The sequence below is a fragment of the Eptesicus fuscus genome, chromosome 12 (assembly GCF_027574615.1).
Source record: "Eptesicus fuscus isolate TK198812 chromosome 12, DD_ASM_mEF_20220401, whole genome shotgun sequence".
Taxonomy (NCBI): Eukaryota; Metazoa; Chordata; class Mammalia; order Chiroptera; family Vespertilionidae; genus Eptesicus; species Eptesicus fuscus.
The window spans coordinates 86,348,158-86,364,257 of record NC_072484.1 but is presented as its reverse complement, the minus strand read 5'-3'; the positions used below and the strand labels follow the sequence as shown (position 1 = coordinate 86,364,257).

Sequence of the window (16,100 nt, the reverse complement as noted above, 5' to 3'; positions counted from 1 at the left end):
TATTAATAAAGGGAAGAAAGCAAAGGGAAGTGAGACGTTGCAAGCCTTGTTACCTGGGAAGCTTCACCAGGAACCTACAGCTTCACACAACATTGTTCCTCCAAGGGAATGAACACCCCCACTTCCGGTATCCAGTACTGGATTGTTGGAGGCGGAAGGGAGAGATAGGCACATGTGCAGTGGAAGTCAGGGTGGCACAGGGGAGCTGTGTGCCTGAAGGCTGGGCTGGGGAACAGTGGATTGCCTGGGGGGTGGGCCCCACCGGAAGCACGTGAAATCTTGGAAAGTTAATTGGTTAAAGAAGCTCTTGGTTGAAATTTCCAAAGAATTTCCTCTCTCTTGTTCTCTCTTGCTCCATGACCTGCATTCGCCTGTGCATTCACCCATTCTTTCTCCATAGCCAGGAGGCCTTAGCAGCCGCGTTACACTGTGTTCTGCAGCTAAGCCAGCAGCCTGACTCCAACCACACCCACAAGCTCCCATTTTCTAAGCTCTTAGAGAAGGTGGTAAGGTGTGTTCTCTTCCATGGTTCCTAACTTCTTGGGGAAAGATCTGTGTCCTGAAAGAGTAGAGCACCAAGTTGGGTATGCCTGGAATTCCACACAGGAGGTCTTTGAATTTACCGACCATTCTTTGCCATATTGTGGAGGAAAAGCTTATTCATTGCCATTTCAATGAGATAGATTCAGTAAAGGAAATAAGACATGCCTTGCTTGATTTTGAGAAAGTAAAGAAGGAAGAAGCTTCTTTCACTGAAATCAATGGGTCATTGAAGAATTGGGGCTTCAAGAAAAGGACTTTGTACCTAAACTCACAATACAAACCACCCTTCATGTTATGGGTTGAATTGTGTTGAATTCATATGTTGAAGTTCTAACCCCCCAATACATCAGAATGTAGCCTTATTTGGAGATATGGTCTTTCCAGAAGTAATCAAGTTAAAAAGTCACTAGGTAGGTCTTTAATCCAATATGACTAGTGTCCTTATAAGGAAAGGGAATTTCAACACAGACACTCATAGAGGGCAGACGATATGTAGATAGCCATCCACAAGTCAAGGAAAGGGGCCTGGAACAGATCCTTCCCTCACAGAAGGAACTAAACCTTGCTGGCATTGATTCTGGGATTCTAGCCTCAAAAATTAGACAGTAGTCTTACCCGGTTTGGCTCAGTGGATAGAGCGTTGGCTTGACAACTGAAGGGTCCCGGGTTCGATTCTGGTCAAGGGAACATGCCCAGGTTTCAGGCTCCATCCCCAGTTGGGGGCGTGCAGCCAGTTGATGATTCTCTGTCATCACTGATGTTTCTATCTCTCCCTCTCTGAAATCAATAAAAATATATTAAAAAAACAAAACAAAATTAGACAATAAATTTTGTTTAAGCCACAGTTTGCAATCCTCTGTTATGGCAGTCCTAGTGAAAAAATTTACTTCATGGGTCATTGGGAAGGGAAAACAGCAATGGATGTTGTATCTGTCAGAATTAGGGCAGCTAAGCTATCTATTATGTGCTTAGAGTATTAAAAAAGTACAAGATTACCGATGTAGTGTTTTTCTTTCTATTTTAACCTTGTCTTGCTTTTAGCTTGATAATAACTGTGTATACATTATTGTTATATTGCCATAGTTCAGGAATGCTTTCACCTGTATAATTTCATTGTCATTATGAAGTAGTTTCTCATTCATTAACTCTGCTGATCTTCAAAGAAACTTTGAGCCAGACAGGAGCTTATCAGATCACCCTCAAGAATGGGGCCAAGTACCAGGACAGAAACACCCCTATTACCTCCCGTCTATGACCTCTGCTGATGCCCCCATATCCTTATGGATCTGGGTGGGATTTTATTCCCCAATCAGGACTAATTGTGTCAGGTAACAATAGAAAGCAGAAAGTACCTATTCTGGATTGTGCAGAAATTGGTTATCGGGTGAATCAAGGAAGAGGTGGAACTAAGGCCAACCTTACAAGGAGAAGGTGAAATCCGAGGAGCACACCACAGATGTCACGTCCTTCCAGTATCTCAAAGTCCTGCCCAAAGGCCTGTAATTCCCGCTCCTGGGAAGGGTTCTTGTAGAGAACCCTTATCTACACAGAAGTCACTGGGATTTCTGAAATGTATAATCTATACTGGTTTTTATATCACACAGGAGGTGGCAAACTTTTTCTTCAAGGGCCACATAAATATCGAGGCTATTCGGACATAAGGTCTCTCGGTGTCTGTCACAACTCTTCAGGGTTGCCGTTCTCAGTGAAAGCAGTCACAGTCAGCACATAAGCGTGGCTGTGGCTGTGCTCCAATCAGGTTTTATACTAGCAGGCACTGAAATGTAAATTTCATGTAATTTTTATGGGTCAAAAATTATTCCCACCTCTCCCCCAAACCATTTAAAAATGTAAAAATCCTACTAAACTCATGGGTGCTACAAAGATAATCTGTAGGCTGGATTTGGCTCATGGGTCCTGCTTTGCCAACCTCTGATATAGCATAGTTTTCCACCAAATAATGGAAACCCATGAATTCATATTTGAAATAATTTTTAAAGGTCATCTAGTCCAATGACTTTGAGGGGAAAATTGTTTAGAAGCAGCAGGGACCTTTCTTCAAATACAACTACTCAGTACATCCCCCCCAAAACGGAAGCTGCTCCAGTTGAATGGGTGCAGGATGGAAGGCAGGCTGAGAGCAGCTCTTGCTTTGCTCTTTTGGGTTTGAAATACTTTCCCAGAATCCACACAACAGTCTTAAAATCACTAATTTAGTCTAAAACCACAGATTTTCAAGGAGTAGTCCAAGATGTCTTTGCCACTTAGAGGACAAATGGAGACTATAATGCAGGTCTATTGATCTGTTTATGAAATAGAATATGAAGTCTTTCTCAGCTCTATTACGAATCCTTCTACATTAATTGCTAAGTAACTATGCTCCTATTGCCCTCCCCCCCTGTTTTTTTGTAATATATCTTATTGATTTTTTACAGAGCGGAAGGGAAAGGGATAGAGAGTTAGAAACATCGATGAGAGAGAAACATCGATCAGCTGCCTCCTGCACACCCCCCACTGGGGATGTGCCTGCAACCAAGGTACATGCCCTTGACCGGAATCGAACCCGGGACCCTTCAGTCCGAAGGCCAACGCTTTATCCACTGAGCCAATCCAGTTAGGGCGCCCTCCCCCCTTTTTATTAACTTTTAATTGTGAAATGATTTTAGTCCTACAGAAAAGTTGTAAAAATAGTAGCTAGTATTCTCATATATATAGTAGGAAGAACTCTCATGTATGCTTTCCCCAGATTCATTAATTTTTAAAAATATATTTTTTTATTGATTTCAGAGAGGAAGGGAGACAGAGAGAGAGAGAGAAAAGTATCAGTGGTGAGAGAGAATCATTGATTGGCTGCCTCCTACTGGGGGTCAAGCCTGCAACCCCGGCATGTGCCCTGACTAGAATCAAACCATGACCTCCTGGATCTTAAGTTGATGCTCAACCACTGAGCTATACCGGCCAGACCATTAATTTTTTAACATTTTACCATGTACATATATACACACGTTATTTTTCTGAACTATTTAAGTAGGTTCCATACTTCATGCCCTTTACACTTTAATATTTTGGTGTGTATCTTTTAAATTTTATCACTCATTTTGGCATATAATTTTGCAGCCATAAGCATTTTTTATTGCAATTTAACCATCAAGTTTATATCTTTTCCTAGTCTTAATTCTTTCCAATATAGTACCTATTTATTTATTTTTTGTATGCTATTGATTTTCAAATATTTTTTGTCTATGATTCTCTCATTTTACCTAGCTAAGTAGTGAGAGTTTCCCAATTCCTTGTCTTCCTCGTGGCTTTTCCCCCTGCTGTTCCCTGTACCTTATCTCTACATTTCTGGTAAGGAGTGGCCATAAGTGAATCATAGCAGAGCTCAGCTGTTATCTTTTAATCCCTCATAATTTCCCCTATATTCATATCACAGTAGAGCATTGGTCATTTGGTTACTTTTATTTCTGTTGTTTACTTTTATTTTGAGTTTAGAGTGGTCTGAGTAACTAAGGGAAATATCACCAGTAGAAGTACGTAATTCATGCATATGATTAATGATTCCAAACAGTTTTGCTTTCTCTCGTGTTTTTGTGTGGTTTACTCAGGAATTTTCTGAGAAGACCTGAGTTCATGTTCCAGTTCTGCTATCTATCAGATAGGTTATCTTTGCCGATCACCTAATTTTCCACAGCCACATCTGAAATGACACCTAACCTCTCTATCCTGCAAAGACTTGCCTGGGATTCTTTTGAGGATAAAACGATAAAGTGTACGTGAAAGAGCTTTCTAAGAAACAGCTGAGAATTCCAGAACAGTGTGTATTCAAGTATTCAAAGTGGAAAGGGGTCATAGAGATTATCCAGTCCAACTGGGTCATCTCACAGATGAGGAAGCTAAAAACCAGAAAGATTAAAACACTTGTTCACAGTCAGTGAGCTGTTTGGTAGAACCAGGTTTCCTGGTCCCTAAACCAGTGCTTTTCAAGTCTCAGCAAACTTCTTCCTAGACAGAGCCTACCTCTTAGGCTGCTGCCCTTCACCCTCCCCACAGGATGCTGTGATGTGAAAACACAATCCCAAGAGTCAGATCTTTTAAAAGCAACAATTGTGTAGAGTTTAAATAAATAGTCAAGTTTCTATCTCTCTCTCCCTCTCCCTTCCTCTCTGAATTCAATAATAAAAATTATGAAAAAAACAAAAAACATTGGCCAACACGAGAAGAAAATGGGCAAAAGATTTGAACAGGTACTTCACAAAAAGAGATGCTTAACATCATTAGTCATTGGGGAAATGTCACTTAAAACCACTACACAGCCATTATAAACACTAAACTTCTAAAGACTGACTATACCAAGAGTAGATGAAGATGTAGAGCAACTGGGACTCTCACACATTGTTCGTGGGAATACAAAATGGTGGAATGACTTTGGAAAGCTGTGTGGCAGTTTCTTAAAATGTTAAACATAACGCCCATATGTTATTCCATTCCTAGATATTTACCCTAGAGGAATGAAAACATATATCCACATAAAGACTTGTATGTGAAAACTCTGATCAGTTTTATTTGTAATAGTCAAAAATTGGAAACAACACAAATGTCCATTAAAAATGACTGGATAAAGAAATTGTGATACAGCCACATGGTGGAGTACTATTCAGCAATAAAAAAGAATGGATGATTGATGTTCACCACAGCATGGATTAATCTCAAAATGAGTAGCTGAGTGAAAGAAGCCAGACAAAAAAAGAGCACATACTAGATAATACCACTTATATACAGTCCCAGGAAATGTTAATAAATCTGTAAAAACAGAACGTAAATCATTGGTGCTCTGGGGAAGGGGGTGGAAGCAGGGAGGGATTACAAAGAGGCAAAGAAAACTTTCGAGGCTGATGCAAATGATCATTATCTTGACCGTGGGATGTGCAAATTCTAGTTGCTAGGTGTGTGTGGTTTGGTGCACTTTTATTACACTCAATAAGACTGAGGGGAAAACAGCTTGAGAAACCTAACACTTTAGGACATTTGGATTTAGGCTCTTTCCTGGCTGCATCCCAAGAGAGGCAATTTTTGTCACTTAGGAGGCATACTAGTATACCAAGGAATGTTCTGTGTTTGGGAAATTGTATCGTGGGTTTTATGCAGCCTACAGTTAACGAAAACGACAGTTGACAGTTGAAAGAATGACACTGCATGGTCAAATGCCTATCACCAGATCTTGGTGGTAGGAGGCTTACTTATTCAGATATGAGTCTTACTCTGTGACACAAGACGGGCTATTGTGTGTCTTTGAAGGAGAGCAGGAATGGAGTTTTGATCAGGTACAATGAACCCTCAGCTGGAGGAGGTGATGCCAGAGTGGGTGGATCTACAAATGCTCAAATTATATATCAGCTCCAAAAGTCCTATTAAAGAAAGAGGGGAATTAAATTATTACTTGATTAGGTCCATTTACCAACTGTACATCCAGCCCTCCCAATACTATCTTGTTCAAACTCTTTTGTGGCTTTCAAACCTTCTTAAAGTCATAGGCTCTTTAATCACACAAAATCCCACTCACAACACCACCCTAATGCAGATTAAAAAAAAAAAAGAAACTTAGGACCACATATTTATTTTATAAGTTTATGTTTTTAATTCTTATCAATAAATGAAATGTAACTAGAGAATAGTAACCACAGACTTGCCATGTAGGTTTTGTGGACAATGCTTGCTGATATATCAACCTCAGTATCCATTTCTGTATCTTGTTTGGTTTGCAGATTTTTCAGAAATTCCACATTCATAAAGATAAGCAATTTCAATTGGTATATATTTTAAAATCAGTGCCCATTGTAAACTGAATATACTCTTCAATTAAACTGACCCAGAAGCTTGAGAGAATGTTAATAAAGTTTTGCCTCTAAGAGGAGTCATTAATATCAAATAACTGCTTTCATTTCTTACCAAAAAAAGGCAGGCAAGAAGCACCGAAAATATTCAGTAAGTGTTAAAATGATTTAATATGAATGTATCAGAACTTAATCTGCTGTGCGTTTACTTGTTATTGCACAACTTTTACTCCATGGTAAGCACACAGGACGCAGACATACCTGAGCCTCTCCTGATATTTCACAATAGTGCATACATGTTGTAACAGTGTTTTCACTTATACAATTTTATGTGTTCAGACATGTGAAACTCTAAATGAAAACTGAATAGAGAAAAAGCTGAGTCAGAACCAAGTAACGAACTCAATAGCCAGTGAAACAATACAAGTTCAAGTATCTAATCCAGATAAAGATGAAGGGGTTTTGTAGATGCAATTTAATGTCCCTGATTACTTGGCTTTGAGTTCACCAAAAGGGAGATTATCCTTGGTGGGCCTGACTTAACCAGGTGCACCCTTTAAAAGAAGGTCTAGAGATCAGAAGTAGAAGCCAGAGACTCTTCTGTGGGTCTTAAATAAATCGGCCAACCTAAGTTCTACAGCTACATGGACTGAACACTGCTAACAAGCACCTGAGCTTGGAAGAAGACCCTGGTCTCAGGCAATGCTTGAATTCGCCAAGAGCAGAAGACCTAGTTAAGCTGCGCCCCATGGCAACTGTGTGATAACGAATGTGTGTTCTTTTTACATGCTACATTTGTGGTAATTTGTTATCCAGAAAGAGAAAATGATTGTAGATGCTTTATTCCCAAGCAAATAAGCACTGTGAACTCCTTAGGGCTATCATTCGGTGTTAAAAATTCTTTAAGCTCAGAGATGTAGCTGAAAGTAATTTCAGATCAGAAGACTCAGGTACGCTAAAGAAAACACAATATGAAGAGTCATTCAAAATTATATAGTGAGAATCTGAGGAAGGTAGTAGATAACATCCTAAGCTCCATGCAAATATGAGTTAAGCCAACTTAAAATGGCCTCCAATGAATTAAAAGTTGATTTATAACATAATTGACTGTGTTTTACTATGATTAAAAATTTTTAGCTTATAGACTTGAAAATATATATGAATTATAAAGGCAAAAAAAATACAACTTTACAGTGGAGGAGCTTGCCAGACACCACCTTAATCAAATGACCAAAGTTAACATCACCAGTAACGGGACACATTGGAATCCTGCGTCAGGGAATAGAATGTAATGAGAAGAACACAGCATCGCTTCTGCAATGTCCCTGCCAAAGATGCACCTTACCTAAATTTAATTATGAGGAAACATCAGACAAACCCCGATTGAAGGACATTTTACAAAATAACCGACCTGTAATCTCCAAAAGCTTCAAGGTCATGAGAGTCAGCAGAACACTGAAGAACGGTTCCACAATTGAAGGAGACTGAAAAGACATGAGAGCCAAGTGCCCTGACGATTTTGGCCTGGCTCCTTTGGTGATCAAGGACATTGTTGGGAGGAAGTGGCAGAACTTGAATGGGAGTCTGAGGAGTGTGGTCATAGATCAATGTTAATTTCTCGATTTTCATGTTGGCTGTTCTAGAGGAGAATGTCCTCGTTTGTAACAATTACACATTAAAGTATTTGGGGTTATAGGACATCATGTTAGCAATTTACTTTCAAATAGCGAGGCCAACCCGGTGAAGCATTTGGCATGTAATCAACTGACGGGCTTTGTCTGATTAAGACACAGTGAGAAGGTACCGTAAGAACCTAAGAAGGGGGTTGTCTGATCAAAATGATAGAGAAGACATCAGGGAGTGTGTGCTGAAAACTCTAGTGATTATATTATCACTAGAGGCCCAATGCACAAAATGTGTGCAAGGGGGTCGGCCCTTGCAGCCCCGGCTTTGTCCGGAAGGTCGTCTGGATGGTCAGTCATTCCTCTGTTCGGCCGTCCAGTCTAATTAGCATACTACGCTTTTATTATATTACTAGAGGCCCGATGCATAAAATTCGTGCACGGAGGGGGGTTGTCCCTCAGCCCAGCCTGTACCCTCTCCAATATGGGACCCCTCAAGGGATGTCCAACTGCCCGTTTAGGATGTCTGACTGCCCGGTGGGATCAGGCCTAAACGGGCAGTCGGACATCCCTCTCACAATCCAGGACTGCTGGCTCCCAACTGCTTGCTTGCCTGCCTGCCTTCCTTATTGCCCCTAACTGCTTCTGCCTGCCAGCCTGATCACCCCCTAACCACTCTGCTGCCAGCCTGTTTGCCCCCAACTTCCCTCCTCTGCCGGCCTGGTCACCCCTAACTGCCCTCTCCTGCAGGGTTGATCACCTCCAACTGGCCTCCCTTGCAGGCCTGGTCCTTCTCAACTGCCCTCCCTTGCAGGCCGGGTGCCTCCCAACTGTCCTCTCCTGCTGGCCATCTTGTGGTGGCCATCTTGTGTCCACATAGGGGCAGGATCTTTGACCACATGGGGGCAGCTATATTGTGTGTTGCAGTGATGATCAATCTGCATATTACTCTTTTATTAGATAGGATAGAGGCCTGGTACAGGGGTGGGGGCCAGCTGGTTTTCCCTGAAGGGTGTCCCGGATCAGGTGGGGGTTCCCTTGGGGTGTGGGGCGCCCTGAACGAGGGGCCTGTGGTGGTTTGCAAGCCGGCCACGCCCCCTGGCAACCCAAGCAGAGGCCCTGGTATCTATTTTCCTTCTACAATTCAAACTTTGTAGCCTGGAGCGGAGCCAAGCCTGGGGCTCCCTCCGAGGCCAGCAGCCATTTCTGTTGGGGTTATAATTGAAACTTTGTTGCCTTAAGCAGGTGAGCCCGGCCAGGGTGTTCGGAAAGCTTTGCTTCCCCTGTTGCCGGCGGCAACCCTGGCCTGCTCTCTCAAGCTCCATTCTGCCGCCATTTGTTTGAATTTGTTTACCTTCTATAATTGAAACTTTGTAGCTTGAATGGAGGCTTAGGCCTGGCCAGGGCAGGCGGAAAGCTTGGCTTCCTCTGTTACCTAGGAAACCTTGTTCTCTGTGGCTGTAGCCATCTTGGTTTGGGTTAATTTGCATGCTCGCTCTGATTGGATGGTGGGTGTGGCTTGTGGGCGTGTCGGAGCTATGGTCAATTTGCATATTTGTCTATTATTAGGTAGGATCATGTTAGTTCACAGAAGAGAAGTCAGTAGTCTGGGTATTGTGCTGCTTCTATGGGGGTGAAAATGACATATGGCTTGATCTGCCTCTGGTTATGAAGAGAACTTTAAAGGAATATTAAAATTTGACAGTGTGATTATCTCTTTTATTACTACAAAACAATTATTTCAGCAGGGACATGCAAAAATTCCACCTGCAATGATCGCCCCCCCAGCCCCAATTCATGTGAATTTTGAATGATTAAACAGCACATACTCTAAAATGAGATTTCACTGGCAAAGAAAATTCACATTCTTATGATGGTAACAAGAGGTTCCCATTTCAAAGTATGTTCAGAGATTATTCCCTTATCTCATCTGTTCCATGATAAAGTAAGGTTAGGCAAAAAGGAGACCTGAATAAAATTATATTTCTTTCAAATCAAATTACTGACTTTCCTTGTGTTCCCCTCTACCCCTGCAATACACACCCCATGGAATACATACCCCTTCTTCACTTTATAGAAAAACTTGAGAAAGTACATACTCCTTTTACAAGGAAAAAATCACTAAGGACTACCACCCCTCCATGCTGAGTTAAATTGTTGTTCTAATGTTACTTAAACATGTGAAAATACGAAATTTGTTTCAACTTCATTATACTTCTAGTTTTTATGTAATTAAAAATTAAACAAATTTATGTTAAAAACAAGTAAATTATCAAATAAATAGTCATCAAATTAAATACATTTACTATTCCCCCCCCCCCCCCCAGAAGCCAAATCACTCATCCCAAAGTGAATATGGTACAAATTGCCATTAGTCAGATAGTTTATTCCTGTTTTTCAAAAGTTTTGTGGAATGTATATCATGAAAGACTTAATCACAAAATGAGACTCTATTTCTAAACAATTATTCCTGAGTTTGTATATTTACCTGCATTTACATATTTGTCTTTGACTTCAAATATCTTGACTCCTCCCCATATTCTATAAAATTGTATACATACACGTATATCTCAATGTCTTTTTAAATTTTTTTTTTTTACATATTTTTATTGATTTCAGAGAGGAAGGAAGAGGGGGAAAGAGATAGAAACATCAACGATGAAAGAGAATAATTGATTGGCTGCCTTCTGCATGCCCCACACTGGAGATTGAGCCCACAATCCAGGCATGTGCCCTTGACCAGAATTGAACCCGGGACCCTTCAGTCTGCAGGTCGACCCTTTATCCGCTGAGCCAAACTGGCTAGGGCTCTCAATGTCTTTCTGTTTATTTTGGAATCTTCATAGTTTTTCCCACAGTGTTTTCTTTTTGGCTTTGATAATTTCTAATTTACCCCTAATCTATGGTAATTTTTAGTATAGCTTAAAGTTACTTTCAATTCATATAGAAGACACTTCTCTAAAAAACCATTATAATCAAACCTGTTTTTAAAGTGAATTTAAGCCTCATTTTTAATGATCTCAAATTTATTTAAAAATATTTCTTGGGACATAGAAACTCATCTACTTTTTCTAAGAGCAGAAGCGCTGTTAATGCTGTGATCTTCTATCCTCCCACTGAGAAGACAATGTGCTGCTCACCATTTTGAGAGTACACAATTTTTACAAAACGAATTAATTCGACTTATTCGTCAGGTATCTAATAACCCCTCCTGTGTTCCAGGTAAGCCCAGGAGTAGGCACTGGCGATGCAGTGGCGAACATGAAGAATAGCCTTCTAGGCTGGTAGGGGGAAAAAAAGACGATTAAGCAACTAATTAAAATGAAGTACAATAAATGAGGGGAAAATACCTAATGAGAGTATGGTGCAGAGCACACTGCCCCGGAGGGAGCGGGAGTGGAGGGGCTGGGAGAGGCCAGGGAAGGCTCCTTGGAAAAGGTGATGTATAAGGGAGACCTACGGGGAAAGTAGGAATGAGCCAAAGAAAGGTGCTGGGGTGCGGTTGGGGGTGAAGGCGGGAACAAAGGAGTTTCTCCACTTAGAGGAGGCAGCAAGTTCACGGGCGAGGAAACCAGAGACAGCGGGAGCAAGCTGGAAAACAGTGAAGCAGACAAGCTCTCAACTGAGAGGGATGTGACATTGGGAAAGCCACTCACCGCAGGAGGTGTCCTGGCCAGATGATTTTCTGAGTTACTCAGCCTCGCCTCCTCCTCCTCCTCCTGCGAGCAGCAGCCACAGCCAGCCCTTATTTCTTCTCAGGGATCCTTTGTCCTAGACTTCTGGTGCTTTGCAGACACAGTTAAGGTGTCAAACCACCGTTTAGCCTGTTACACGGTATCTTAGGGCCTTGAAACCTAACGATGGTTTTCTTTCTACTGGTAGAACTGTGTTTCCTATTTTAGGAAGTTAAATCAAATAAGCATCTCCCCATGTTTTAATCCTAAATACTTCAGAGTACCAGCCACTTGCCCATGGCTAATGTAACAACTAGCAGAAAATTGAAAAAAAAAAAAAAGTATCAGACACTGTCTTCTGAAATAATTTCCTTTTGGTTCGAAATGCGCCTCTCCTTGTTTTCTCTTGCCTTTCAAGCAATTAACTCTCCTCAGTTTGAACTGTGCCGTGTAGGGTTCTCTGTAGTCACTCCAAGTGAAAGGCAATTAAAAAAAATCCTCATTTATACTGCAGGTACTTGAAAGTGTCATTCGGCCTCCTGACATGCCACTTCAGCAGCATTTCGTTTTAGCTGGGAATTAGGTGAACAGTAGTTGGGCCAACTCTGAATCATAAAACCTGCTAATTGGAGCGGGAAACGTTTTTTTGGCTGTGCCCTTATTCCTGTGTAATGTCTTGATGCATTCCGACCACACTGTTTGAAAAAAGTAAGTTTTCCCAATGGCTAAATCCTCCTTTTATTTAGTATTTTATCACACTCAAAATCCCTGTATATTTTGACAAATATATAACAGATCTCAAAACCAGCCATTATCTCCCAACAGTTCCTGAATTTGTTTTATTTTTCTCAATAAAAATCCAAACTAACACTTTTTTTTTTTTCCTTGAAAACCACTTTTTCTTTCATGGCTTAGCCTCAAATTTACTTGGTAAACAATAAACAGAAAAATATTTTTAAAAACAAGAGTCTTCCAGGGGTGACAGTTGGTGTTTCAGCACCTGCTTTACACCTGGGAGGCAGAGATCAGAGGTGGTTAAATCCCTATTGTTTGTTCGATGGACCAGATTTCAAACATAATTCCCTCTTGCTGTCTCCCACTTTTTCCATAAGGTGAGGCCAGCGAGACCTTTTCCCCTGCAAGAGAGATAAAATTGAAAAATGTTGTCCCAAATGTACTGAGAAAAACAGTGTTGCCATTCCTCTTGGAGGAGTGAGATATAAAATGCAGTTCTCCAAACACAGTTTATTATCTGTCCAGTATTTTAAGGGAAACAAAGAGGCCTATCTCAGGTAGTTAGCATCTGTTCTCAGCACCTTTAGGCTCTCCATCTAGTTCCTGAATGTAGTCAGTTTGTTTTTTTATTGAGAGAATAAATAAGTGGTGTTTTGTTTGTTTGTTTCTTCCTTTTGCTACGTTGCTTAATGGTAGCATAGCAGAAAAATTCAAGTGTGACCTAAAAAGCTTTCGAAATGTCTAAATGAGATTTTTCTTAACAGAGGGGACATTGAACTAGATCTACTAGGATTTAGCAAATGGAATCTGGTAGTAGGAGTCAAAGTAATTACCTTAAGTGAGTTATTTATTTAAACATGCTTTTATACTCACTGTATCATTTGATCTATACCCTTGGTAGACATAGCTTGGAAAGGTGAACATTTCCAAAAGTATATCTTTTCCCATCTATTGCCTCAATGACCATTTCTACCGAGATTTTTGCTTATGTTTACCCTTTCGTTTTAATCAGGCGTGATAATCAAAGCCCTTTCTCTCACAGAGGGTTTGCCATCTAAACTTCGATCTCATATTTCTCAGACTTTTACTCCTTCACCTGAGCCTTAATGTAGGTGTTCCTTAAGATTCAGTTATTGGTTCTTTTTTCTTTTCTTCTCTCTTTTTTTCTCCTTCAACTGTCACTTTCACAAGGTGACTTCTAGATGCATGTCTCCACAACTGACTTCTCTCCTGAGAAAACTTGACTTTTCAACTCTTTGCCGGACACATTTCTAGATAGATTTCCTAAAGTGTATTTCAAGTTATGGACATCAAAGAAGTGTAAGGTCAGGCTCAGAGACAAGACACGTTGGTGTGGATGAGTTGGTGTTTGCACATATTGCAAAGGCAAATCAAATAAATTTTTTCATTATTTTGTATTGATCAATATTTTTTTCTATACATTAAACCTGGCCCTCAACTTTTAGGTTCTGTGTGTACAAAAACTGAAAATAATTTATTACCGATCTGATAAAATGTATTTTACATGTTTCAGTCTTCCAAACACTTCATATCACCTTGGATTTCGATAGCACATTTCTATAAATGCTAGACAACAAGTAGAAAATTGTGCTTCTCTAAAATTTAAATCAGTTTCTTTTAAAAAATATTTTTATTGATTTCAGAGAGGAAGGAAGAGGGAGATAGAAACATCAATGATGAGAGAGACTCATTGATCGGCTGCCTCCTGCACGCCCCGTATTGGGGATGGAGCCAACAACCTGGGCATGTGCCTTGACGGGGAATCAACCGTGACCTCCTGGTCCGTAGGTAGATGCTCAACCACTGAGCCAGGCTGGCTGGGCTAAATCAGTTTCTAGTCAACTTGGCATTATTCATTAAAATCACTTATGCATGAGTGGGCAGGTCCAAATAAATCCCACACAGATTCCTAAAAGTTTGTGACAATGGGTTAATTTTCAACATAAAGGAGTGTTTACCAAGGCAAAGGCCACTGATATTTGCCAAAGGCCTTTAGTCGAGGCAGTCCAAATTAAGAAAAGATCCTGAAATTTGGTAAATTCTAGATGGGTTCAGGGATTCTGGTCTTTTTAAGGAGAATTTTGAGTTAAACCACGTACAACTGGAGTTAATGTTCCAAGTTATCACTTTCCTACATACAGTCAGCCTTACCAAGTTCTGGGAGGACCATCAGTCAGACTTGGCAGGGCAGTGATAACCAAAGGGACACTGACTCACTCCTTCAACCAGAGCTCGCTGGCCAGCTTTGATGCAGAGATAAGAAAGGGCATCTGTCATCCTGTTACGTGAATAATCGAGTTAGTGAATGTAAACTATGAGATGTATCTTGTTTGTTCAGCAATTGGAAAGCAAGCGCGGGTAACACCGCCCAGTGGGAGGTTAGCCCTCTTTGAAGCACGCAGCAGCCGCATCACCTCTGACGTCCCTCCACCAGGGACTCCGGGCCGACCCGCCTTCCGGGATCCGCGCGCGGGGCGGGGCCAGAGCCGGAAGGGCGAGGCTGGGGGCGGGGCGAGCGACGCGGGGGCGTGGCCTCCAGGGGGCGGAGACAAGATGGCCGCCCAGAGCGCTTGGAGGACCTAAGGGGCGGTGGCCGGGGCCACGCCCCGGGCGGGAGGGCCGCTCTGTGCGCGTCCGCTCTATGATGCTTGCGCGCGTCCCCCGCGCGCCGCTCTGCGGGCGGGGCGGGTCTCCGGGATTCCAAGGGCTCGGTTACGGAAGAAGCGCAGCGCCGGCTGGGGAGGGGGCTGGATGCGCGCGCACCCGGGGGGAGGCCGCTGCTGCCCGGAGCAGGAGGAGGGGGAGAGCGCGGCGGGCGGCAGCGGCGCTGGCGGCGACTCCGCCATAGAGCAGGGGGGCCAGGGCAGCGCGCTCGCCCCGTCCCCGGTGAGCGGCGTGCGCAGGGAAGTCGCTCGGGGCGGCGGCCGTGGCCGGGGGCGGTGGAAGCAGGCGGGCCGGGGCGGCGGCGTCTGTGGCCGTGGCCGGGGCCGTGGCCGGGGACGGGGACGGGGCCGTGGCCGGGGACGGGGCCGCGGCCGTCCCCCGAGTGGCGGCAGCGGCCTTGGCGGCGACGGCGTCTGCGGCGGCGGCAGCGGTGGCGGCGGCGCCCCCCGGCGGGAGCCGGTCCCTTTCCCGTCGGGGAGCGCGGGACCGGGGCCCAGGGGACCCCGGGCCACGGAGAGCGGGAAGAGGATGGACTGCCCGGCCCTCCCCCCCGGATGGAAGAAGGAGGAAGTGATCCGAAAATCTGGGCTCAGTGCCGGCAAGAGCGATGTCTACTACTTCAGGTACCGCCCTGGGGGGGGGGGGGGGTTGGTGGGGGGTGGGGGTTGGTGGTGGCGGGGTCAGGCCGGGGTCAAGGGTCAAGCGCTGCCCTCGGCGCGGGTCGCCCAGCTGAGAGCTGGGGTGTCCCGGGGGAGTAGGAGGTGCCGGCGCCCTGGGGTGGGAGTGGAGGCCGGGGCGGTGACAGGCGCCGTGTCTGGCTGGTGAGAGCCCAGAGCCGGGCATCGGAGGTTGAAGGTGTGCGAGGCAGTCGTTGGAGGAGCAGGGGTTACCCGGGCGGCGATGCTCAGCCACCGAAGGGTTAAGAGGAGGTGTAATTCATCGAAACTGCGAAACCCAGTCACTGTTGGCTCCCTTCCCAGCCCGTCGCAGACTCATCATCGCCGGAGCGT

At 43.5% G+C, this 16,100-nt stretch overlaps 1 protein-coding gene across 3 annotated transcripts in view; it reads left to right on the top strand.

The window, feature by feature from the left end:
• The first annotated feature begins 15,075 nt into the window (after positions 1-15,075).
• Positions 15,076-16,100, top strand: part of MBD2 (methyl-CpG binding domain protein 2) — a 47,216-nt gene continuing 46,191 nt past the window's right edge. The window contains exon 1 of one of the 3 annotated variants that reach the window (XR_008557640.1): positions 15,076-15,713. Coding sequence is in view for 2 of the 3 variants with exons in the window: in XM_028155682.2 (XP_028011483.2) it covers positions 15,178-15,713 (536 nt within the window). In the remaining variant the exon portion in view is untranslated. The remainder of the gene's footprint in view (positions 15,714-16,100) is intronic. The other 2 variants (XM_028155682.2, XM_028155681.2) reach the window with 2 other exon arrangements.